The sequence below is a fragment of the Hipposideros armiger genome, unplaced genomic scaffold (genome assembly GCF_001890085.2).
Source record: "Hipposideros armiger isolate ML-2016 unplaced genomic scaffold, ASM189008v1 scaffold_191, whole genome shotgun sequence".
In the NCBI taxonomy this organism is placed as follows: domain Eukaryota; kingdom Metazoa; phylum Chordata; class Mammalia; order Chiroptera; family Hipposideridae; genus Hipposideros; species Hipposideros armiger.
Window position 1 is genome coordinate 1,424,752 of NW_017731541.1, and position 24,700 is coordinate 1,449,451.

Below are 24,700 nucleotides of genomic sequence, written 5' to 3' on the forward strand. Positions count from 1 at the left end.
GTTTAGAGGAGCCTCCGGGGATGTGAAAGGGCAGCCCCATCCACTCTGGACGCCCCAGCCTGGTGTGACGGCTCACCTTTGAGACTCCTTTGGTGGAGCAGTACAGGCCGGATCTTCGCAAACACATATAGAGCTTCTTCCACGACTTCCGCCCCAGCTCCTTCACATGCAAAAACCCTTGAACTTCAGGACAACTGCTGGAGTTCAGAAAAATCTGTTGAAGAGCACATTTTCAAAGTCAGATATGCTGACATAAAATAAAGCAGCTGTATTATTAGCATCACTGACATTTTGACATTTTCTGAATTACTAAAATCCTCTTTGTTGGGTCAAGCCCAGAGTTTTCAAATATGCTTCCTTTCAAAAGTCTCAAAAACCCCGTCTAAATTGGTGTTGCAAAGAATGTCATTAGAATGTAAACACACACAAGCAAAGGGACCTTTCCCACATTGACAACAAGCACAAAGTCACCCGTTTCCTTGTAAGACAGTACAATTGAGGATCTTGCCCTTTATTCTAATTTTCCATAAAACGCCCCATCTGATCATCAGAGTTTAGCCAAGAGGAAGAACCAGGAGCAACCTATCAGGGCCAAGCGCCTTGCTATCACACTCCCAGTGTCCCCCTCCTAGTGAAAGGTGTGTCAACGGGGTCTGTCTCTCCTGGAATGCCCTGGGGACAGCTCACTGTCCCAGCTGACTCCTCCCACAGGCAGCATGTCTTTCTAAGGGAAAGAGAGGCTGAGAGCCTCTGGGAGCCGGGCCGGGGAGGTGACGCAGGCGGGACCTTTCCACTGGACTGAGGGGACATGGCCTCTCCCTCAGGAGGCATGGGCCAGCAGGACAGAGTCCTGATGTCCCTGGGTCAGTCCTTCTGGTGTCTCAAGAGGTGACTGAGCACCTGCACAAACACACAAGCCACCTCAGATCAGGCAATCAGAAACGCCACTGGCCACTTCGCCATCACTGTGCATGAGCCACGATAACCACCTGGGGACAAACAACCCTTGCAAACACCATGGTCGGCAGGGCTTCAGAAGGGGCTGTGGTCTCAGGCAGAGGCAGGTCCTGCGACTCACCACGAGGAAAGGAACACTAGAAGCTGAGTTCTGCAGGAACTCAATTTTGGTCGCTTCTCTTACACTTGACGTCACCTGGAGAGTGGTGGCCGCCCTGCTGAACGGTTGATTCCCTCACTTAACATGCTGTAAGCTGATGCATGTTTGGGGGTGCAGCAGTAAGACTCCCTTTTCTGTTCCCTGTTTCCCTGGGAAGAGGCAGTAAGCACAGAGGCCCCTCGTGCTCCTTCCACGGGAAGGGGCTGTGGGCAACGGCCGAATTTTCTCGGAACAGATGACAAGGTAGAGGGGGCAACTAGACAGGTGTCCTCCTCTGTGTCCAGGCTCCGGCAGGAGCTGGGAGAGCCCGTGGCGCCCCCTCCACTGGGGTTGCGGAAGCTTGTCCTATTTGTAAGAGCTTGTTTTGCTTTGGAGGAGCCGGCTACACACAGATTTCCCAAGGAAGCATTTATTTCTGGTTACTCTCAGCCCCACTGGGAGCCGAGGCTAATCCGTGATTACGAATGCGACGGCGCCAAGTTCCCACAAGGCCGCCATGACAGCTCGAGAGACTTCCGCCCGAGACTGTCTTGCCCAGTACCTGCAGAAGGTGGGTCTGACTGCCGTTGGACTGCTGGCACAAAGTGACCATCTGTTCTGGGAAGAAAGTCTAAGGAAATGGAAAAACACACGTGTTAAAGGTTAGCTTTGAAGTGGGGAAAAGCACACTTCTGGCATGCCAGTTCTAAAGGCGTTCCTGCAGCGACAGTAGTGCACACGTGCATGTAAAACAACCGTCCGTCCTAGTCCCTTGTCACACACAGTGGAAACGTCTGCTTCAAAAGGCTGAACTGCTTCCTTAAATGCTGAGTTCAAGTTTGGAGCATCTCTGCCGTTTACTGTGCATTCCCGTCTCACAGTGTCACCGAGGCAGAGAGGGCTGCCACGCGTCATAACTCAGTGACACAAGTGCATGGCATGAGACAAAGAACTCTTGAAACTAAAAGATGAGCTCAGTGATGTGAAAAAGACTCTCCTGGCGCCTCACTCAAAGTAATGATCAAATCTCTTACTTTCAAATAAACAAGAGCTGAACTATCAGAGCCAGAAGGTGACTTGGGCCTCGTCCCCAGTCTCTGAGGCTCTGCCTCACGCCTCAGGAGAGGGGATCACGCCGGCTACGGCAGGTATGAGGGTCCCTACCCTGCTCTCTCTCTCTCCTTAAGAGATGCAGCCCCTTTCCTACCATTACTGTGGAAGAAGGCTCGATGGGTGCCCTTGGGCCGGTACCAAGGCACTCAGGGCAGCATCAGGGCCTGAGCTGTGAGCAAGGGGTGCTTTGTGAGATAGCAACTCTGACGTGCAAACCAGTCTACTGCTCCGAGTCTATAAAGTTGGTTGCTTTATAATCTGCTCCTGTTAAATCCAAGAACCAGCTGCAAAATTTCAAGAATTCCACACCCCAAACCCGAAGAGAGAAGACTCACTCACCGTTGGATTTTTGAAAAACTCGTATTTTGCATAATTCTTCCTGAACAGAAATTTACTCTCGCTGGCCATGGTGCTTTCCACCCGAACGACCAGTTCGTGATCTTCCAAGCACCGTTCTGGGGGCAGAAAAAGGATCATGTGTGAGCAGCGTGGGAGGAAGCAGACGGAGCCTCGAAGGCAGCGTCGCCACCAGCCACTAAACGTGGCTGGCTTCCCGTCCTCCTGTGAATGCCGTGAGCGAAGATGAGGTCAGGAACAAAGCAAAATTTACGTCTCTCTTGAATGCATTACCAAGTGCATAAGAGGCCTTAAGACACACAACATGAGGAATTCAGGTCAGTCCTCACTTTCACACACTTTCTCTTACAATTGGGTGTCAACTGTTAAGGAGAGAGTCAGTGAAGACTCCTAGCAAATGATTTTGCCTGGAACTTAAAAAAAAACCACATCAACTCTTATAAAGGGCGCGGACTATGCCAACTGGAAAAGCATGCAGACAGAGGACCATGGGCGGGCGCTGGGCTGGGGAGCCCACGGGAGGGCGGCTGGGTGGGGCAGCCAGGCTTCCGATGTCCTGAGCCTGGGTTGCCAGGGGAAGAGTACAGGGAGGGGCTGTGCCACCATCACACGCGCAGACACCCGTCCCCAAGGCTGAAGCCCAGCTCCACGCCAACCACATCCTGGTGTGCGCTCATGGACCGCGACATTGCTGGGGTCGGGGAGAAGACACACGTTATGCGGCACGCATGCACGTGTGCTCACATGCACACGCTGGCGTGCACACCGCACCACAGCACCCGAGTTGGCAGTGCTGTTGCCCTGGAAAGGTATGTCCCTCCCAGTTTGAACACTCAGGTTCCATGTGGAGCAGGAAGAATGGGCCACGGCACTGTTCTGCTCTGAGGGTGGTCACACTCTTCCTACAGTGTCCTCAAACCTGCTCCGACGGGGGGCGGGGGGGGGGCGCGGTGACAGGGAACTGGTCGTATTCAGTCGCGGAACAAGCGACACAAGACAATCCCTGGTACCTTCACGGCGCGAACTGAGACCCACGTGGGAGAAACATCAAACCCTACAGAACCGTCACAAAAGGGGAAGTCAGTCCCTTCGAAGCCCCTGTCCCCTTTCACGGCCAGAGCTGACTGCCTAGAGAACTGCCATCTTCACGGAAGGATGCAGGTGAGGGAGGAAGCGTTTCTAAGTCTCAGAATGAGGACAACGAATTCCTGTCTACCAAGGACGGCCGTCGCCAGGCGCTCGCCGGTCTGAGATGTGCCACGCCTGCCCGCAGCTCGCTCAGCCGTGGTTTCCACATGACCAGGAAAGCCTAGCTGGTAAAGACAGATTCAAAGCCCACATTTGCCAAGGAAAGACATTTCCTCCCCACGACTGCCAGCAGGTCCGTGGTGGCCCAGGAAGGGCCGGCCTGGCAGCACCAGTGCATGAGGGACGGGCCCACTTGTCCCCTGGCCTGGCTGTGCGGGGACCCTGTGGCCACACCTGAACCAAACCCCGGCCCTGCGTTTCCCCACGCCAGGAGACGAGGGGAACCACGCACAACTGGGGCGTGCGTTACTCTTACATTCGCTTTCAAAAAAAGAGGCTGGCTCAGTGTCAGTCACTTACAATGGATTTTCCACGTGGAAAGCAAGCCAACGACTTCTGCTGAGATTTTTAGTTGGAGAAAATATTTCTGTAGTTATAGGGGGAGAAAAATAACAGCTACCCAATAACCTGATGTGGTCAGTTAATAGACTTAATTTTTTTTTTAATCAGGTAAAAGAAGGAGAAATAGAAAACCAAGGTGGCAGCCACCTATGTGAGGCCAAGACAGATGTCTGGATCCAAAAAAAAGACATTTTGTGTCTGACAAGTCGTTAGGAGAACCCTGGTGACCAGTGGAAACACCAGCTGTGAGGGGGCACGCGGCCACAGCCACGGCTCGCACCCCCTCTTCCCGCCTCCCTGGACCCCGCCCTGGCAAGGTCCCGCAAAAGCTATGCCCAGCAGCCCGAACAGACCGTGAAGCGTCCCCTGCGAGTGGGCCCCAGGATGGATGGGAACTGGGGAACAGGGGACCCCCGGACCCTGACGGCAGCGTGCTTCTCCATTCCGGGTCACTCTGGTGACCCCAGGTGAAAACAAAGCTGCTCCAGAATTGCCTTTTCTGCTCTCAGTGCGCATCGGAAGGCGGCGGCCCACAGCGGGGTCAGGAGCACCAGGCCTGAGCCCGCTCCCCACAGATCTGCGGGCCGTTGGCCTTAGTCTGCCTCTGAGTATCCAGAGCACCGGTCTTCACCGCTGGCAGAAAGCCACCTGACAACATCAGTTCCAAGCCACTTTTCCAGTTCTAATTTTCTCTACGACCTCGGGTGATTCTATTAAACAATAACATCGCCATCCATAAACGTCACATTATTACAATGGCCTTAAGTAAAACCGGAGTTCCAAGAGCAAGATTCTGAAAGCGCTGGGGGGGGAGGGCCAGGGGGAGGAAGGTGGAGCTTTAGGAGAGAGAAGGGGTGGACGCATAGAGGACAGCATGGAGGCTGCCCGCTACATGGCCACACATGCGGTGACACATGGGGCCCAGCGGCTGCACACCGAGCACCCCCCCGTGCTGTCCTACCTATCCCCAGCTGTGGGTGGTGTTCGACCAGTGTCCAGCTGTTGTCGTCCACACAATGGCTTTTGTACACCAGCAACTGGCACAGGTCCCTGGCCGTCATGTCCGTGAGAATCTCCACCACTTTGCACGTCCCGTCTTCACCAAAGATTTTAACATCCTGCAACACAGAAAGGAGACACTCACAGGTGAGCACCTTCGAGTGTTTAAGAAATAAAAACGGAACAGAATAAAACAGAAGCAGACGGCCGTGCGCCAGGCAGCAGGCCCCGCCGGCGTGGGTCCCTCCACTGCCCCGCCCCTCCCACCTGTGATAGGCGGAGCACGTCTGACCTCCTCAGAATGCTCAGCACACTCGGAACACCAGCGTGGCCAGGCCTGAGGGTACCTGAGACGCCCCAACAACCCGTGTCAGGAAGTGACAGAAGTCACTTGAAGTCCGGCTGGTGGCTGGGGTTGGATGCGTCACATGGAAACAATTGTAAAAAATGGAGCAACAGAAACCCTAACTTTTGGTTTCGAAGGCTCCACCTGTTGTCCCTTCCCAGGGTCCAGGGTGCAGCGGCTGGCACCCATTACCTTTTCCTGTCACTCGCTGCCCAGGTCATGCTCACTGAGGCTTAGGCAGAAGTGGAGAAAAATCAATATGAATATGCTGATATTTAAAATACTAAAAAAAAGGCATTATAAGAATACAGTCACAGAATTCTTTGGCCCCTGCCCCTTACAAAGTCACAAGCAAGCTGTTTTCTGGGTACTGTTTAAAGCCATTACAAATAAATGGCTCCCAGGCAAAGGGACGCCAAGCAGAGAGATCCAGGGGACAGGAAATACATTCTGTACACACCATAGGGTGCAACGGTTAGGGGAATGTGAGATGCTTAAAAAAAAATCCCACCTCCACAGACTGGAAAAAGCAGTCAGGGGAACAAGACGGCATTTTAAGCTCACACTGCCTCTTGAAAGGGAGTTTGTCCCTGGCGGGCTGGGAGCCCCTCCCGCACTGACCCACCAATGGCTGGCTATGTGGACGCCCTGGTGGGCAGGCTGTCTCCGGGCAGGCAGGAGACCTGCTCCCAGGCTGCCTCAGGCTCAGGCTGCCAGGTAGTGAATCAGCCACCTGGGCAGACCAATCGGGTCCCTCGCTGGGCCTGATGCAATCGCTCCCCCACTGGCTCCCCACTTCCCGAAGCACCCACCAGCCCAAGGTGGAGGCAGCGACAACAGGACAGCAACACAGTGCTCAGACCAATACCCCAGAAAAGCCCCTGCTAATTTCCCCCGGCGCCGAAATAAGCACGCATTCAGGGCCTGAGCACGAGTGTTCTCTGAATTCGGCCCTTCTGCCAAGTCTCTTAGAGATCTTTGTCCCTGCAACTCAGGCCATCAGTGACAACTTTGGAGCTGGTACTTCCTGGGGCCTGGGGGTGTCAGCGGGTCCCCGCAAACTGGCTGCAGCTCTTTGTACTCTCTCTTTCTCTGTCCCTTTTCTCGAGTTTTTCCAACCAAGAGCTACTTTGTCTGAACATTTCTCTCCCCTGAGAGGAGTCTGGCGGGGAGGGCTAGCGCTAGGGTCAAATCCCATTGGGATGGCGCCATCCCATGAGACTGTCCCCAGCCCTCCCACAGCTCCCGGACAGGAAGGAGTTAATGCTCACTCAGCCTTGAGTTCCCAGCTGGAGGGGGGAGAGGGGGCACTGGACTCGCCTGGGGGCCTGCCCTCCAGGTGGCAGTCACCACTGCAGCCACCCCCAATCCCAAAGAAATCCCCGGGCTGTATCAGGACCGAGACCTGTTTTCAATTCCCATTCATCCTTTAAAAAAATCCCCCCTTCTTTTCCAGAATTTACGTTTCACTCAGTGAAAGTTATAGCTATACAAAACAAACCAAGTATTCCAACGCAGCTGGTGTGGCTGCGTCTATAAAAGTATAATTTAAAACAAAGAAAGTACATCTTTGATCTATAGGTAAAAACTTTTTTAAGAAAATGCATTAACATAAAAACAAATTTAGAAAATAGAAGTGGATTCACACAATTCCTTGTATCATCATCATAATACGCTGACCGTGTCATCAACCATGTCGTCTATACGAGGGCATGCTTTCAACTACAAAATCAGCGTGCTCCGAATGTCCTTCTCTAAATTTCTAAGTGAGTTTATCTGTAATCACAACGGACATTATCTTCTCTGGACATTAACTTAAATGATGTTGAAGTGCATTCCCCGTCTCCAAGTCCATTTGTCACTTTTCCTGCCCCAAATCGGCTGTGGCAACAGTTTTAAAATCTGTCCAGCCCCATTTTGTTTCTCTTTAAACTCTCGCCTCACTTCTCAGCTGCTCCGTGCCCGCCCACCCCCGAAGGTCTATATATAGTCTGAGTATTAAGAGCTAAGATGTCCTTTGTCATAGGGCCATGTCCACCGCTTTCGGAGGCCCAGAGAAGGCCTGGCTGGCAGCAGTTGCGGGGGCGGGGAAGTGGGGCCACGCTGCTGGCCTGGGGCAGGGACAGACACAAAGGGACACATGGCCTAGCAACAGGGCCTGGGGCCCCCTCCTGCCCACTGTGCCCTGACACAGCTACCTCCCCAAACGCACCGACCTGCCGGCCAGATGAAACAAACCCCCAAGACAGAAACCTAGAAAGCCACTGCACGGACTAGCCAGCTCAAACCGGGCATATGTTTGGAACTACCGACGAAGGGTATTTATAACGAATACGTAAGACACAAAGGGAAGCGTGCTACAACAGCCAGCCAGCTGCCACTGTGCCGTTTAAAGCCAGAAGTTCTAGAACATTCTGCACCAAGCTGACTCCCCTACCTGGGTGGTGCTGGGGGCTCGTTCTGGAAGCAAATCAGGGTTTTGTGTCTCAGGCTTCAGTGCAATGGGCCGGGGCCAAGGGCTGCCGGAGAGCAGGCTGGGGTGCCCCAGGTAGGTGCTCAAGCCCCCTGCACAGGGTGGGCGGCAGAAGGTTCTCTCCTGCAGGCCAAGGCCTCTGGCCACTGCGACTCAGCCTGCGGGAGCAGGTCTCTCTACCTTGGGCACACATTCCTCTAGGGTGTAACTTGCCCAGAGAACATACGGATGTGGGTCGTGCCAGGATGGGGGGGCCTCGGAGGGCAGCCCCACAGTGCCAGCCTGGCTCAGTCACTTCCTGGCTGTGTGATCTTAGGCAGCTTAGGAACTACCTAAGAGTGACTTTCCCGTCTGTGCCATGGGCACTGCTCTGAGAGTCCGCAGCAGAGGTGAAGCGTGTGGCCCCATGTATGGAAGTCAAAGCAGCATTTACGACTCCCCCACCCCCAGCACAGGGCGTGGGTGCCACTGAGACACTCCAGGAGCAGACCGGGCTGCGATCTGGCTTCATTACCAACGAGCTGCAGGAACTTGGCTGAGTGATGCAGCTGCTCTGTGCCTCAGTTTCCTTATCTGCAAAATGGGGACGGGTGAGTAGCACCCGCCTCGCGGTGTCGGCCTGGCACCAGCTAAGGGAAGCCTGTCTTCAAAAGCTCTCGCCACCTGTGACCGCCCCAGGGGGGTGCTCAGACGGAACTGGGGACAGGGAGCTGGGGACAAGGCAGGCCCCACTGGAGGCTGGCAGCCAGGACCCTGAAGACCACTACGACTCCCGCTTGCCAACCTCATGACTAGTAAGATGGAGCAGCGACAAGTCAGTAGGAGAAGCCAGCCCCTGAACGTCAATGTCCTTGTGCACATTGCCAAGGAAATGAAGTCGCTAATCGCGTTTAAAGTAACAGTAGTATTAAAAAGGGCGTAATTACATCAACGGTGTGAGACGTTTTCTCTTCGGAGTGAGTTGGGGGCACAATGCCTTGCCAGGCCCGCTGCTGGCTGGACAATGCAGCCTGTCACAAAGCCCTGAGGAGGTAACAGAATGTCCCAGCCCTCCAAGCTCTGCTGTCACTTTCTATACGTTTGTTGCACAGAGTGAGACACAAAAGCTTAAATCTGTGTGATCTCAAAGGAAGGAGCTTACTAACAATCAGGGTTGAAGTTATATCACCTCCATGGTCCGAAACTGCACTTTGGGGAGCCCGGCTCTTTGTCTTGGGGTCCCCCAACCGGTCCACGGCGGGGTCACCTCCCTGCTGCCCGTCTCACTCCTGCCTCACACCTGGACACCCCTGCTGGCTGACTTACAGCCTCAGAATTTGGTGCTGAATTCAGGAGGCCTCTTGATGTGGGCCCACGTTCCCTTGTAAACACAGAGAACGGGGCATCCTCAGCCCCTGGTCCCTCATCGCTGTCCGCAGTGTAGGACAGCGTTGGATGGACAGCCCACCTCCGCGCACACAGACTGAGCACAGCACAGGGAACCCACAAACCCTGCCCAGAAACCACGAGAGCTGAGAAAGCTCTGAGCGGGGACCTCTCGGGTCTGCTTTGTCGTAGTTCTTCATCTTCGTCCAGAGCTCTCTTAGGTCCAGTCTAAATGCATTTTTCAAAGTGAAAATGTAAGCTGGAATTGTCAGTAACTCCCGGAGCCTCTTGAAAATACTGGGAAGTAAGCGCTTATGGAGAAGCCAAGTTGGGATCCAAACGCCAGCAGGGGGTGCCCACGGGGGAGGGTCAGTACAGAAAGGAGGCAGCACAGACTGGGAGACAGGGTGGGCAGGTGCTGATGGGACCACCAGGAGGGACGGCAGCTGTGCCCAGCGGGGGGCGGGCACCACCTCTGAGAGCTGCAGTGGCCAAGCTGGTGCCCAGCATTAACGCCCGGAGGCAGCTGTCACTGTCAGACCCACTGAAGAACAGAAGACTCGGGAAGGCAGACCAGCTTGCCTGGCGTCAAGGAGACGGGAATTTCTGGAGCCCGGATACGAACCCCGGGGTAGGGCCGTTGGTCCCCGCTCTGTGCCGGCAAGATACTTCCAGCACTGGGGGCTGTGGCCTGCTAGGAGCGACACCACAGGCTGTGGACTCTGGGGTGCCCTCAACCCCAAACTGGGCAGGCCTAGTGAGCTCAGAGGAAATTGAATTTACTTCAGAGCAAGGCAGAATCGGGGTTAAGCTTGGTTAGTTTTAGGGAAAACAATGTAGTTCTACCGATTTTTCTGTCCGTTCTGTTCTAGGATCAACGAACGGCGCTAGGTGGGGCCATAAAGAACGTGAGCCGAGCCTGCTACACGCGAGGACGCGGCCCTGTTTCCTCAGCTAAGAGCAAGCACAGCCAGCCATGTTTAATCACACTGACTCCAACTTACTTTCAAAAATAAAAACCTGCGTTCCAGTCTATTCATTTCAAGGTTTCAGTGAGAATGCAATATATTTAAGTCCCCGCAAATCCTTCCTAAAAAAGTTAAAGTTCGAAAAATAACTTCCAAAATAGCTCTTGGAAGTACACGCCGGTTTTCCGAGCCCCGCAGTGGACTTCCCTGGGGATGGTTCTCATCGCCGGCCGGGCTGGGGGGGGAGGGCTGCGAGGCACAGGGCGGTCTGCCAGCGGCCTCCCCGCCTGTTTTACACCAAACAGAAAACTTGTTCAGAAGAATCCGTTTTGAGTTGCTCATCGCATTTTTTTCTAACTTTTCTAAAATGGATATGCATGGCCTGTTATTTTGACAAAAGTGGCTTTTCTAATGATATCATTCTATAGAAAATAAGAACAAAGGTGTCTTAAAAACATCTGCTTGGATGGAATGAAGAGAGAGCAAAGAGCCCCCACCATACGGAGCTGAGTGCAGGGACCCCACGGTTCTGGGGCCCCGGCCACACCGGCCAGTCTGCGAGGCGACTCCCTGGGCTCCGGCCGATCACGTGGGTCCGTCCTGTTGTCACTGGGACGTGTGTTTCTGACTTCCTCTCCGCAGCTCCTGGAAAGCAGGCTCCCAGCCTGGTCCTCCTGGTTCCGCAGCTGACTTTCATCCTCTTGGTGAGTGGACGAGTGGCCACACCACTCGTGCTACACTTGACCTTTTCCTAGTCAAGAAAATTCTGGCCGCGGCTCCATGAGGCACCACAGCTTGCTGGCGGCAACTCAGACCTCCTTCAGCCCTGCACCAAGACGGCCTTGTCTGCAAGAGCCCCCCTTCCCAGGACAAATGTAGCACAGGCTGGGGCTGTTGGGGGGAGCAAAGGGAACACCCCAAAACTGTGCTCATGTGTCCTGCTGCCTGTTCCCAGCCACGAGGACGCATTCATGCGAGCTGTGAAGGGCGGTGAATTTAGAACTTAAACGGAAAAGGCCCTTATTCAGAGTGGAGGCACGGCGGTGCTAATAACGCTCCCTGAGAGCTGAGAAAGGGGCGGTGTTTGCCACCCTAGAAATGATCCTGGACGACTGAGGCCATCGGCTGCGTGCTTCTGCCGGGAGGGGGGGGGGTTGCAGGAGCCACGGGGAAAGAGGCCCGGGGTAGCTCGTCACACAGGCTTTCTCCCCTGTGGCATCTGCAGATCCTCCAAAACCCAAGAGGAAATGTGAACTTCCAAGCACGTGACAGGGGACACAGAAGTCCACTGGGTAGGGGGACGGGAAGGCGTGAAGCCAGCTGCCGCCCTGGTACCCACAGCTCAGACCCAGGGGGCCGAGCAGGGGCCCAGCCGAGCAGTCCTGGGAAGGGGCACTGCACAGCAACGTGTCATTCAGACCCAGTCTGACACACGAGGGCACGGCCGTGGCAGCCACTGAAACTCGCGCACACACACACGACTCTGGCTGCTCGGGGACGCTCTGCTCAGTTTCTGCAGATTCCCGCTGCACAATAATGTGTGAACACGTCTGTCCCCTCCGACATCATGACCCCCGAGGGCTCTCTCAGCGCCTGCCCAACACACCTCTACCGACTGTCCCAGGTCACAGGACGCTCTGGTGGCAGCGATGGGCACCGTGTTGTTCCGGGTTCTGCCTGGCTCAGCTGAGTTCGCACGTCCCTTTGTGAGGAATAAAATGTTACGTGAACATTCGTTTAGGTTTCTTGAGCCATGTTTGTTGGTTCAGAGCGTTGCTATGAAATGTCGGAAAGACAGTGGGTTTGAGGCTTCGTGCCAGGTCTTCGGATGTGACCTGTCACAGATGGTCCATGAGAACCTCCTTGGTGACCAGCCCTCTGACAGGCGAAGGGGAAAGGCTTTAAGAGCTATCATTCCTAACGGCTGGAGCTGGCGTCCTGGGTGCAGCCACTGGGGTCCCCGATACCAGGGGCCTCTCAGCAGCAGGAGACAATACGCAGGGACCCCAGAGAGGTGGCCAAGGAAAACCAAAAACCTTTGTTAAACTAACTTCCTCAGAGAAATGGTAACTAAGCATTCCATTTGTATACTGTAATTTTAAAAAACAATGAAAACAGTTTATAGTTCTCTAGAAAACTGTCCAGGGAAGTCACGTGACTGATTAGCTGTGCTGGCCAAAGGAAAGAGGCAGAAATTATGTCCTCCCCCTCCACATTCCAGGAGGGGAGGAGCCCAGCAGAGGAGCCGGCCTCGAGTGGGGAGGGTGCTGGGGCAGCTTGGGCGGCAGAGGACAGGACAGAGTCCTCCCCGGAGCCGCAGAGGCCGGTCCCAGCACGGCATGGCCAGCGGGACACGTGTTCAGGGACAGCAGCCTCTGAGTATCCTTGCAGTATGGAGGGAGGCACAGAGCACGGAGAGATCTGGCTCACCAAGAGTGATGAGGGGGCAGAGGGCCCCTAGGAGGGGCCACGGCGCAAATGGTCTGAGTCATCCCCATGGCAGCTGGACTCCCGTTCCCTCCACTGGTGGGGCCCTGGCGGCGGTGAGGAAGTGGCAGCTGTCCACCCCGTCACTCATGAGGACACAGGCAGTGAAAGGAAGGAGAGAAAGGGCTGCCAGCGAGGGGGTGGCTGAGGAAAGACAGCTCACCTCCCAAAGTGACAAGAATGGGCTGCTGGGTATCTAGGGTGGACCTTTGTGCTCTTAGGGCCTTAAGTGACCGTCAGCGGGCAGCAGCTTCCTCTGTCCAGCTAGGAGCCCAGCATGGCTCTCTCGGGCTCCTGTCCTGACACGATGCTACCACTCCCCTGAGTGTCAGAAACACGGGCGGGGCAGCCACAGTTCACCCCACTCCGTGCCCCTTTGGGGTCCCCCAGCACTGGGTGAAGCTGCAATGAGGCCCAGGTTCTAGTGTGTTCTGATCGCTGAAGGCACCACGAAAGGCCCTGTGGGCACAGCTTGGAGGGGTTGAGACAGAGGGCTTGTGGGGTGGGGGTTAGGGTGGAGTCTGACAACGGGAAGTCGCTGTGGCTCCAGGACCGGCCCCTGGAGGCCCGACCCCGGATGGTGAAGTAGGCAGTGGGCAGCGTCATGTCCACACCGGCGCGTGCCAGGACAGAGCCTGCGCTTGGCGACCGAGGGTCGTTTTCCTCACCAAAGACGGTCCGAGGTCGCGGCGCTCTCAGCGAATCATAGTCGAAGCCTCAGGAGACCCAATTGTGCTCATTAGTAAATGTGTGTGCAAAACACTACACAAGGCAATTAATTTACCTCCAGAAAATTAATTTTTAAAATTAAGAGAAGGGAGAAGAGCAGAGTGGAACCAAGATGGTATTTATGCCCTATTAATAATGGGGTTAAAACACGTGACTAATTGTGTTTGCGGAACAAATGGAAAAATCTTTGCTGTAACAGGCAATATGTGCCTACGTGAAAATCACTACTGGCTGCAAGACAGACCCGCTGACCAGGCCGTCCCTCAGCGCCCGTGAGCCTTTAAAACTCGCCTTAAGTCCAGAACAAAGACGTTTCCTTTAATATCGTGGCACTGCTTTCAACAGCCCTCTGCTTCACGCGCCCCTCTGCCCTCTCCCTCTCTCTGAATCTGCACTTGTGTCCTGCTTTCACGGCATCTGCTTCCTCCAAACGGGACGCATGGTGTCCTCCTGGTCAGCACAGCACACTGCCTCAGTTTCTCTCTCCCCCACAGGACGTTTCCGGGGCCCTGGCTTGCTGACCAGCGTCCCCAGGCCCTTCGGGTGAGCATCCCACGTGGGACCTGGCACAGGGCGCAGACTCCCTGACACAGATGAGGCTGCCCGTGGCCTCGGTCTCCTGCCTCTTGTCTTCCCGTTCGTTACACAAAAGCACATTTCTTCCACATTTGAAGCCAGCCCGGCCTTAGTTTCTCGCAGCCAAATGCAGCCTGAGAGCACGTAATGTACAAAGTCCTTGACTTGCCCTGGAAGGAACCCCAAATCCCAGCAGCTGGGGGCAGGGGGGCCGAGCTGTAGAGTCTGGCCCACCCCCTGTCACTTCCCCATCACTGGTGGCCTTTTAGGTGACCACAGTGCCACCCTTCTCTGTCTGGGACGGAGTCCCCTGCCCTCCCAGGCACAGCCAGCCCCAGGCTGCACACTGGGCGTTGAGGCACCCCCCCCCCCCCTGGGCCCCCGGGCCTCTCTCTCCTTGAGGACTTTCTCTCCGTGGCAGCAACTGACAACATGGGAGCCAGGAAGAGGCTCCTCCTTACATGGCAGGAGCTTCCCAGCCCCTCCTGCCTCCGTGGAATGAAGGGCCACTCAGAAATGCGCGCTTTGCTCCTACCACGTCGTAAACCACAGCTTCCTTTTCAGCAGCGAGCCAGTGCTGGAGAGGCGCTCCAGCCCCCAACAGGAGGCCCAGCAGACACGGAGTCTCCCACTGGGGGGCTGGGCAGGCAGGGAGCACGCACAGGCCAAGTTCACTTCCTGTCTCCGCCTCTGGGCCAAGTAGTTCATCTCACTGGCCTCTGCTTTCCCCTAGAAAACACTCTCTTCCTTGCAGTTTGTAGAAGTGTTGTGCGGATTAAATGTGCAATGACCACCATGAAACAGACGCTACCAAAAAAATTTTTTGTAAAAGACCAGGCTCTTCCCAATGGAATCTGTTAGGGCCTGCATGTGACCAGCAGTCCAGTATTTTCTGGTCACATGAAGCCTTCTCCTCATCCATCCGGGAGTGGGGAGAGGCTATGCCTGCGCCTGTGGGTCCCACAGGCTGGAGGAATTTGGGCGACAGGAACGCAGACACCAACACAATGTTCTCATGGGGAACTAACGCCGATCCCAAGAAAAACAGCAGGCAAAATTCCTGGGTTTCCTGATTCTGCTCACAGCGTTGGACAGTCCATGGGGGTGGAGGCCCGTTTTCTTGCCAACTGCTGCGAGAGCCAGATAATATTTTCACGGTCTTATTTTAGGATGAGTAACTTTGTAAACAACTTCAGTGACCAATCCACAGACAGCTTGTCTGGGCCCTTATTTCGAGAAGAAGGTCACCAGAGAGGCAGACATCCCAGATGTACTTCAGGCATGTGACAAAGTGCCGCAGCCCCGCGGGCCCTGGCTCCAGGCGGGGGCACTTACCTCACTTGCTAAGTGTCGATGGTGGGAGGACATGGCCTGCTCCGGAGGCCTGCAGTGGGGAGGGGGTGGTGCTCAGCAGCTGGCAAGCACAGCAGGAATGCGTGCCTAAGAGTGCGGCCCCTGCGAGGCTCCGAACGGGAGAGTTTGCAGAGAAATGGGATCAGCAGCATGTCACCCTTTGGGACAGCAAAGGTGGGACGTGCAGAGAGTAGAAGAGACTGATTCCAGCAGAAAAGGCAAAGCACACTGAAATACTCCTAAGAAGAGTGAATGTCAAGGACCCAGGAAACACTTAGTTTAGTCGTTAAAATCAGAGGCTCTGGAAGCTGATGTCGGGTCATACTCCAAATCTAATACTCACACCGGGTCATACCCCAGGTCTGTCGCTCACACCGGGTCACACTCAGCCCCAATAGTTACACTGCATTCTATCCCAGTTCCACCAACTTATAGCTACAGAGTAGAGATAACATTTGTAACTAACTCTTAGTGTTGTTTTGAGGATAAGTGAACATATAATTAAATTAAACAAACAAACAAACAAACAAACCACTTAGAACAGTGCCTGGCCCACAGAGATGCCTCAGTGAATGCTAGCTGCTGCTGTCACCACGGCTGCTGTTACTGTGCTTCCACCACCCCCATCACACACACACTAGAACTTCACCGGGTCTCCCTCTGCGCCTGCGACCCGCCCTGGCCCTGCACCAGCTGACCAGGAGGGACGGCGGCTAGCCCACCTCTGACAAGCTGGTTACGCGCGATTTGACTTCGGGCCTATACCTGAAGCTCTCTGGGCCTGTTCCCTCCCATGGGGACAATGGCGATATAACAAGCACCTCACTGTCCTTCTTTAATGTAGAAACTACTGGTTTAAAAAGGTGGCTGTCACCTTCTAGGTCCAGTGAAAATTCTCCCACCTTGAGCAGACAGCATTCCAAGTCAGGACTGTCATGTGGACACTCTATTGTACGAAGGGCAGGTGCCCGAGCAAGCCCAGCGTTTAACCCTCTTTTATCCAGAATTACTGGGTGAGGAAGATGATGGACGTGATGGTGAAAATTATTCAGAAAACTAAAACTCACCTTTAAGCACCAAACTATTGTTATGATTTTCTACCGTGTTTGAGACTCCTAAAACATATACTGATTAGATACATCCCTGACGTAACAAATAAAATTTTGGCCAGTGAATTAAAAAGCCTCACAAGGCCACAGGTGTAGCTGCAAAAGGAAAAGAACTAAGAGAAAAAAAATCCAGTTTCCCTCCCTTTTCCCCAAAGTAATGCGCTGGCATGTCCATCCTGACCCCACAGCCAAACAGCCTGGCAGTTGAGCCAGGGCACGCTCACCTGCTTCGCAACATCCTGGCTGGGAGGTAAGGAGCCCGGCGGGACGGCAGGGGGGCTCTTTGGGCCGCAGAGCTCCGGGAAGGGGTTGGGGATGGCCGGCAGAGAAGAGGTTCTAAACTGTTGGTCTTCCTCCTGCAGGCGCCTGGGACGAAAGAGACAACCGCTGGTTAAAAGCTGCCACCCCAGACCCGACCCAGCAAGCTTACTCCTGGGGATGCACCCAAAAGCAAGCGGGCTCACGTGGGCAAGTACCCAGTGAGCACAGCAGGAGGATTCGCAACGGTCAAAAGGTGGAAGCCACACAAGCGTCCATCGACGCGTGAACAGATCACAAAATGTGGTCTAACCGCACAAAGGAGGTATCGTTCCGCCTTGAAAAGCAACACGGTTCTGACACGCGCTACGACATGGATGAACCCTGAGGGCACTGTGTGAAGTGAAATGCGCCTGTCACAAGAAGCCAGATCCTGTATGCGCCCACTTGGACGAGGCCCCCACAGCGATCAAATTCATAGAGACAGAACGTGGAATGGAGATGTCAGGGGCCAGGGTACGGGAAGCGAGCGTTCAGCGAGGACAGAGTGTGAAGTTTGCGAGGTGAGCAGGTTCTGGAGGCTGCACATCAGTGTGCGTGTACAGAACACTACAGAACTGGAGCCTTAAAAATGGTGGAGATGGCAAACTTCATGTTATGTGTACTTCACCACAATTAAACATTAAAACAAAAACAAAAACGAAAACTGCCCTCTCCGACTGAAAGGGTACCGACCGGCCCACTCAGGTAAGAGATATACTGTGTGTGCCCTCACGTTGCACATGGGCCCAGCGCGTTTGATCCCTGCATACCTGATGTGCAAAGACATCTATGAGTAAGAGCATTTTCATGAGAACAACTAGTTTTCAGTGACCTTGAAATGAGTACTTCTTGAACCAGATGAAAGTACTAAAAGGGGCTTCCTGGGTCCTCGCCTAAATTGTGGAATGAATGCTTACCTACACAAAAAGGTTGTTGATACTGAATTAATTGGAAATAAATGCTCCGTGTAGCTGTCCACCCCAGAGCACAAAAGCCTGTGTCTGTGTCACCCCAGAAATGCCCTGCCATCCCCCACGTACACCGCTGAGAACCATTTCTGAATCTACACACTGTCCTCTCTGTGGCATTTCCCTAGAGGAATGCAAACCTCACCAGCCATAGAGCTGAGCAAAACGTACACAAATGACCCATCAGATGCAATTATGAAAACAGCAGAAAAATAAAGTTCAAAGTCAAAACAAACCCAATGCAAAGTGCCCTGTGTTTCGTCTCCCTGGGGGCTCTGCTGGCAGCTTCCTGCCCGCCTGGCGCCCAGGGGTGTCCTGGGAGTGGAGCCCCTCTCTGTCCACCGAGGGTTTCACTGTCCAGCATACAGACCCCCGGGCTGCATTTTGGTCCCTGTCCTTGTTCACACACACCCCATAAGCCCCTGTGCAGGCTGTGGCTTCCAATAATTTTGTGACTCATTTTGCAATTTGACTGACTGACTGATCCATTCGCTCCCCGGGGAGGCCTGCCACTAGAGAAGTGGACATTGCGACCATGTGACAAGCTGTCCTGATTCTAAAGGAGGCCTGTCCAGCCACCGCACGTGGACAGGGAAGTGACGCCTGATCCTCAATACGAGTACTCCATAGTACAAAGGGGCTCAGGCGGAGGACACAGGGGGCCTTTCTGTGAGCCTTGACGACGTGCCAGGAAGTGTGTTTTCACTGCGAACAAATCGCACTCTTCCCCTAACAGCCTCGGCTGGGCAGAGCGTCCATCTGACACGTGTGTCCCCTGTGCAGGACCAGAGCGAAGATGCTGACACTCTCACATCCCGGTTGCTCACAAAACCTTCTCTCTTTCATAGGTTGTGTTGAGCATTAAAAAAAGTCCTGTGTCTTTTAAGGCAGTGAAAATACTCTGTATGCTATTGTAACAAAGGATTCGTGCTGTCAGGTGTTTGTCCGAACACTTCGAGTGTCCAACACCAAGAGTGAACCCTGACGTATTCTACGGACTTGGAGCGACAACGGCATATTCGTGTAGGTTCAATTGTAAGAAATGCACCATTGTTGGCGGGGGGGTGGGGGGTGGGGGGGTGATAACAGGGGAGGCCCCATGTGCAGTGTGCGGTGAGGTGGGAAATCTCTGTATCTTCTTTTGAATTTTGCTATGAACCTAAAACTGCTCTTAAAAATAAGATCTTTATGAAAAAAACTTATGCTCCATGAGAGAGGCCAGGCACACAGGCCACATCTGACATGATTCCATCTCTGTGAAATACCCAGGGTGGGCATACCCGGCTGCCAGGGGCTGCGGGGAGGGCAGAGTGAGGAAGCACTTTGTACACTTCGGCTAATCCCTCCCATCCCCGCTCCCAACATACACATACACACACACACACACACACACACACACACACACACACACCAGCCCCTGGCAACCGCTATTCTGCTCTGCTCCCAGAAGTTTCCCTGTTTTAGATTCCTCCTAAAAGTGCAATCATGTAGTGTTTGCCCTTCATGGCAGGCTTATTTACGTGGCATACTGTCCATGTTGTCTATCTACAGATGACCGGATACAGAAAACGTGACAAGTACACACAATGGGGTATCACTCACCTGTACAAAGGAAGGCAGCCCTGCCCTTTGTGACAGTAGGGACCATCTCTCCTGCTCATGAAATCTCTCCCTCACCCCTCAGCCCCTACGCCCCCGACGACACCCAGTTCAGGGGCCTGCCACATGCCAGGGGCCCTCCTCTACTTCTCAGAGTCCTTCCTGCCAGCCTGGTGTCCCCACAGAGGCCGTGCCCCCTCCGCTTACTCTGCTGGGGAGTGCGATCAAATGTCTGAGGTGGCACATTTCTGACAAGCACCAGGGGACACCTCTGCTCCTGGCCCCCCGACTCCACTCTGGGCAGTGAGGCCTTGAAGTCCTCAAGAATCTGCCCAGCTATTTCATTCTTTCCAGAGCATTCTTCTCTGATGGTTTTCCTGCATATCCCTCCATCGGGCACGGTGCCCGGCCCAGAGCAGGTGCTCAATAAACGTTATCTAACCTGAACTGGGTGCCAAGTCCAACCCAGCGCTGTCACGCAAAACAGAGGAATGAAATGTGTTGGCCTGTGGCTCTCACACGACCAACACGTCCCCCCCACCGCCTGCCATCTACCCAACAGGCAGCCCCAGCATGTCTGCACAACAGCACTGCTCGCCCGCGTGGCCCCTGGTCCCACCTGACGGCCAGGATGTGCACGGGCTGCGAGCGCTGCACCTTCTGCCATGGGGACAACTGTGGCTGGAGGGACTTGGTCCCCGAGGGTGGCGGCTGGCTGCGGGTGTGCTGGCCATTCTGACACAGGGGCACGGTGTCCGACTGCATGCTACAAGATGGGTACAGGCTCTCCAGGGATGTGTTCATGTCATCCATCAGAGTCTCCAGGTCTACATCATCCTCTGGGCAGTAAAAGGAAAAGCAAAAAAGTAACGTTAGCAGTGGTGAGGGGGCCACGGACAAATGTGCACCTCGGCAACCAGACACGGAAGCTCACGACATTCAACGACATCTGCAGGAGGGAAGAACAACTGAGATAGGCATAATTTTTTTAGTTATACAATATGTTTTGTACTGATTCATATTTATTGATATTAGAGAGGCAATCCAATAATTACAGTGCAAATGACGTCTATGAGCCTGGGCAGGAGACACTTTTCAGAGCATCTGTCCCACCCAGCCGTGGGCACAGAGCATGACACCCCTGCCCCGGCCTCAGCTGGCCGGTCACAGGTGGGCACGGAGCCCTCATTAGGCCAATCAGGGCTCACCTTTCCCTGAAATTCTAGAAGAGAGATGGAAACAGAACAGCACTGGACAACGATGCCAGCCCTGGCCCACTCGAGCCACCAAAGCTGGGGCACACAGGCTCGCCGTGGGCTGCTGATGAAACAGGTATTCACCTGGGGACCTCCAGGTGCCCCTCCTCTGCCCTTGACTGGCCAGAGAGCCCGATGGCACAGAGAATGCCAGAGAGGATGACAGAGAATGCCAGAAAGAAAGGGGTAACTTTGTGTGTCACATACCCAGGTATTTTGTCAAACATGGCTCTAGAGAATGCTGTGAAGGTATTTTTAGATGCGATTAATATTTAAATCAGCAGACTTCGAGTGAAGCAGATTACCCTCCACAATGTGGGGGGCCTCATTCAATCAGTTGAAGGCCATAAGAGAAAAGATGGCTGTCCCCCGAGGAGAGGGAATTCTGCCTTCCAACTCTTCCCTGGGTCTCCGGCCTGGACCCACCCAGGGCCGACCCTGGACCCACGGCTCCCCAACCATGTGAGCCAGTTCCAGAAATACCCCTCCCCCCATACGTGCCATATGGATACACCTGTGTGTGTTGGGGAGGGGATGTGTGTGTGTAATGCACACCCGATTGGTTCTGTCTCTCTAGAAAACCAGGCTAATACATGTTGAGGGTGTAACCCAGCACACTCAGAGATGTGGGAAGGGACAAAGCTGGAAGCTGGAGACGTGCGCTGGGCTCCCGGCAGCTGTGCGTGGCTCAGCTTCTGTCCTTTCTTAGGCCTGGCTGCCTTCCTGCTGGGAGCTGTGTTAAACATTCCTGCGTCCTATAATAATTGTGCCTGAGCTAGTTTGGGTTTCTCTTCTTCGTAACCCAATACGTTCTAACAATACTGACTCCTTTTTTCTGCGACTTCCACATTTGTCACATTTTAACAACATGGCAAATAACAGCTGAGGCTGGCTCCAAGGCAGCACACTGCAGGTCACGTACTCACAGTCTCATCTGTCCCCTCACGGCCCCACGTGACACCCGTTTAACAAGCAAGGGGCTTAGGGCCCAGGACAGTGAGGCCCGCACCCTACCCAAGGGGACAGCTCCTACGTGGCAGGTGGCAGGACATGCTGAGAGCGGCTGGCGCGGGCCCAGGCCCAGGGGCTTTGGTTTTTTGTTTCTTTGCACTTGGCCTTGGGGATAACAGTGGCACCCCATACGAAGCGTGTGCAGAGTGAGTTGGTTATGGCCTGCTCTGTCACGAGCGGGCACACGCGAAACACTGGGTCAGGGTTATTTATTACCTGTATTCCATTCACTCCTTACAAAACAATATAAAGTGGTGACCATTAACCCGGCTTAACAGCTGAGGGACAGGCCTAGAGGACTTAAACGACTCGCCTAAGATCACACGAGCGCTAAGTAGCGGACCTTGAATTTGAAAACAAGCTTTGCAGCTACCAATTTGACCTCACCAGGTGCGCGCTCAACGAATGAGCTCACGGATTTTTCCAGAACACGCTGCCTTCCCTGCCTCCTGCTCCCAACACAGAGTCTCAGCTTCCCTCCTCTCATAAGCTGTCAGGGCCCACGAAAACGGAACGCAATGAAAAGAGGCAGACAGCTGCCTGAACAGGGCACAGAAGCCGAGACGCCATGCGGGCGAGGGAGGCTTTAGACAGATGACACACAGGGTCCTGAGGACAGACAGACAGCCGAGCTGGAAGGGGAGGGAGGCGTGGCGACGTCAGCTTGCTGGGCCTGCATTGCTAGGGCGCATGTGGGGCTAAGATGCTGTCGTAGCTCAGACTACAAGCAGTCAAATATTAATCCCGTGGCCAGGTAGTGAGAGGACCAAAGTGCTGACTTAATAATTAATAATTACCATATCATCAATAATTAATGTATCACATGGGAGGACACCACAGTCAGCAGGCAGAGCTCTTGTTCAGAGTCCTGGGGATGGGGCAGGGGTGCGGGTAGTAAGTGGGAGAGAGGGGTTGACAGAGAATCAGGACCCTGGAGGGGCAGGTGCACCCACCCCCGGTCCCCGAGCTCCTGCAGGCTATGAAGAAGCCACACTGGGCAACGGTAAAAATTGTGGGCGATGGCTGCCCAAGGACAGCCAGCCAAATAGGGACTAACTGTGTCGGATGTTCATTGAGAACTCAGGGTATTCGTCTTACGAGGAACGGCGTACATTACACTGGAGTTCGCAGATCTGGGGCTTCAGGAAAGTTCTAGGGTGCATCCATCATGAACCCCACTCATCTCCCATACTCATACGTATCTGGCATGTAACAGCCGCTTAGCTTAAGCTCTGAAAAGCAAGTCAGTGCATGTGGCACCCTAACTCACCCTATGAGCAACTCTTAATGGGCCATTTAATCAATTCGGGGTGAGACAGAAAGTTCACTGTCATTAAGGAATGATCTTCGGTTTGCACCGCGGTGGCCTGGAGGCCACGGACAGGCCGCTGAGGGAGAACCCCATGGCGTTTCATAGAGCTTTGCTTTGTGCTTGCTTAAAAACGGAGAAAGCCTGGCAGGATACAAAGGCCACGGTTTTCATCACTTTCTTCCTGCTTTAGAAACCAAATGGAATACAGTTTTCGCTGACAGATTTCTTCCGAGGGGGGGAAAAAAAAGTCTTGATTCCCTCAGGTGGGTTTTCATTTGAGTTATTTTTGCCCTGGCGTTTCTGAGAGCCCGGACCGTGCCCATCCACGAGGGCAGCCCGCCATGTGTCCTGTCCTCTCCCTCCTGCGCCTGCTCTGGGCCAACCGGGTCACTGCTGGGTCACCCTCCCTGCAGGCAAGCCACTACGCTTTCCAGAACACAAAGCAATTCTGACATTATTCAAAGTAAATGTTAGAGGTGAGCTGGACGCCAAAGTATAAATGCAATTCATGGCTCACAAAATGCCATAACTCCCTCTGAGGCGGGGTCTTTATAAAACTACTTTCTACTTTAATACATTTAATTATGCCGCCAGTAAGCACAGCCCAGTTCATCTGATATCATGCACTTAGTAGGCTATGATTTTCATAAATCAAATCCAACCACTGCACTGGCAGGTTTCAAGCTTGCCTATTTTCCATAGCTCTTAGAGCAGAAGGAAAACTTTTCCAAGAATCAGAAATTGCCTCTAGAACAAACTTTAAAATTTCTCGTAGGGCCAGGCAGCATTTTATCTGTTCAGCTAGTGAAACTACTTACAGTTATCTGATTTTATTTAAAATAAACTTGGTTACATTCTAACGAGGACTCATCATGGAATCTGCCCAACAGGGATTTTAAAAGAATTAATTCCAAAGAAGACACTTGTCCATGTTTTTAAAAATATCCCTACGCTAAGACAGCCCTACACAGAGTGACACTCAGCCCTTGCACACTTCGCATGGCTCACATTCCGCGTCTAGCCCATTGGGGACGGCTCGTGCCTCTCCCCGCGTGTGGCCCCTGCATGAGTCCACAGGAGTCAAACATCAGCCACTTGTCCCAGCCTCCTGCGGGGTCACAAGGGGGAGACTCAGATAAGCAGGGCATTCACAAAGCAAATGCCCCTGGAAACGAATGTGAAGATTACGCGTCTATTCCCTGTGAACTCGATGCCAACACGCTTTCCACGAGAATGCCCGTCCGGCAGGAGTCCTGGCAGGGGAAGGGAAAACGGTTTAATAACTGAAATTTACTTCACACAGATTCACAGGGATGTATTTACTGCGCAAATATATAGGTCAAACAACATGGTGGTAAATCAAGTTATTAATAGCTGCTTTCCTTCCTAGAATATCCCAGTCTAAAACGGGGCACTGACTTCTGTCCCAAATATCTGAGGAGCTCATCTGACCTGGGACTCACATGTGCATCTGTCTCAATGTCATTACGGTGGAGGCGGGGTTCGTTCTCAGATGGATGGAAATGCAGTGAAACAAACTCGCATTTGGCTCATCAATTATTCTGGGTCAATCTTTTCCCAAAACCAAGGCAGGAAGAGGCTGAACACTGAGCAGCCGACTGTAGGCAGGAGA

At 53.7% G+C, this 24,700-nt stretch overlaps 1 protein-coding gene across 1 annotated transcript in view; it reads right to left on the reverse strand.

Moving 5' to 3' along the window:
• The window catches only part of LOC109388354 (growth factor receptor-bound protein 10), a 92,457-nt gene that overhangs the window by 19,515 nt on the left and 48,242 nt on the right, over window positions 1–24,700 (reverse strand). The window contains exons 4-9 of the mRNA XM_019653012.1: window positions 20,108–20,327; window positions 16,846–16,987; window positions 5,178–5,334; window positions 2,549–2,664; window positions 1,659–1,727; window positions 77–214 (exon numbers count right to left, since the gene is read on the reverse strand). Of these exons, the coding sequence (XP_019508557.1) occupies window positions 77–214; window positions 1,659–1,727; window positions 2,549–2,664; window positions 5,178–5,334; window positions 16,846–16,987; window positions 20,108–20,327 (842 nt within the window). The remainder of the gene's footprint in view (window positions 1–76; window positions 215–1,658; window positions 1,728–2,548; window positions 2,665–5,177; window positions 5,335–16,845; window positions 16,988–20,107; window positions 20,328–24,700) is intronic.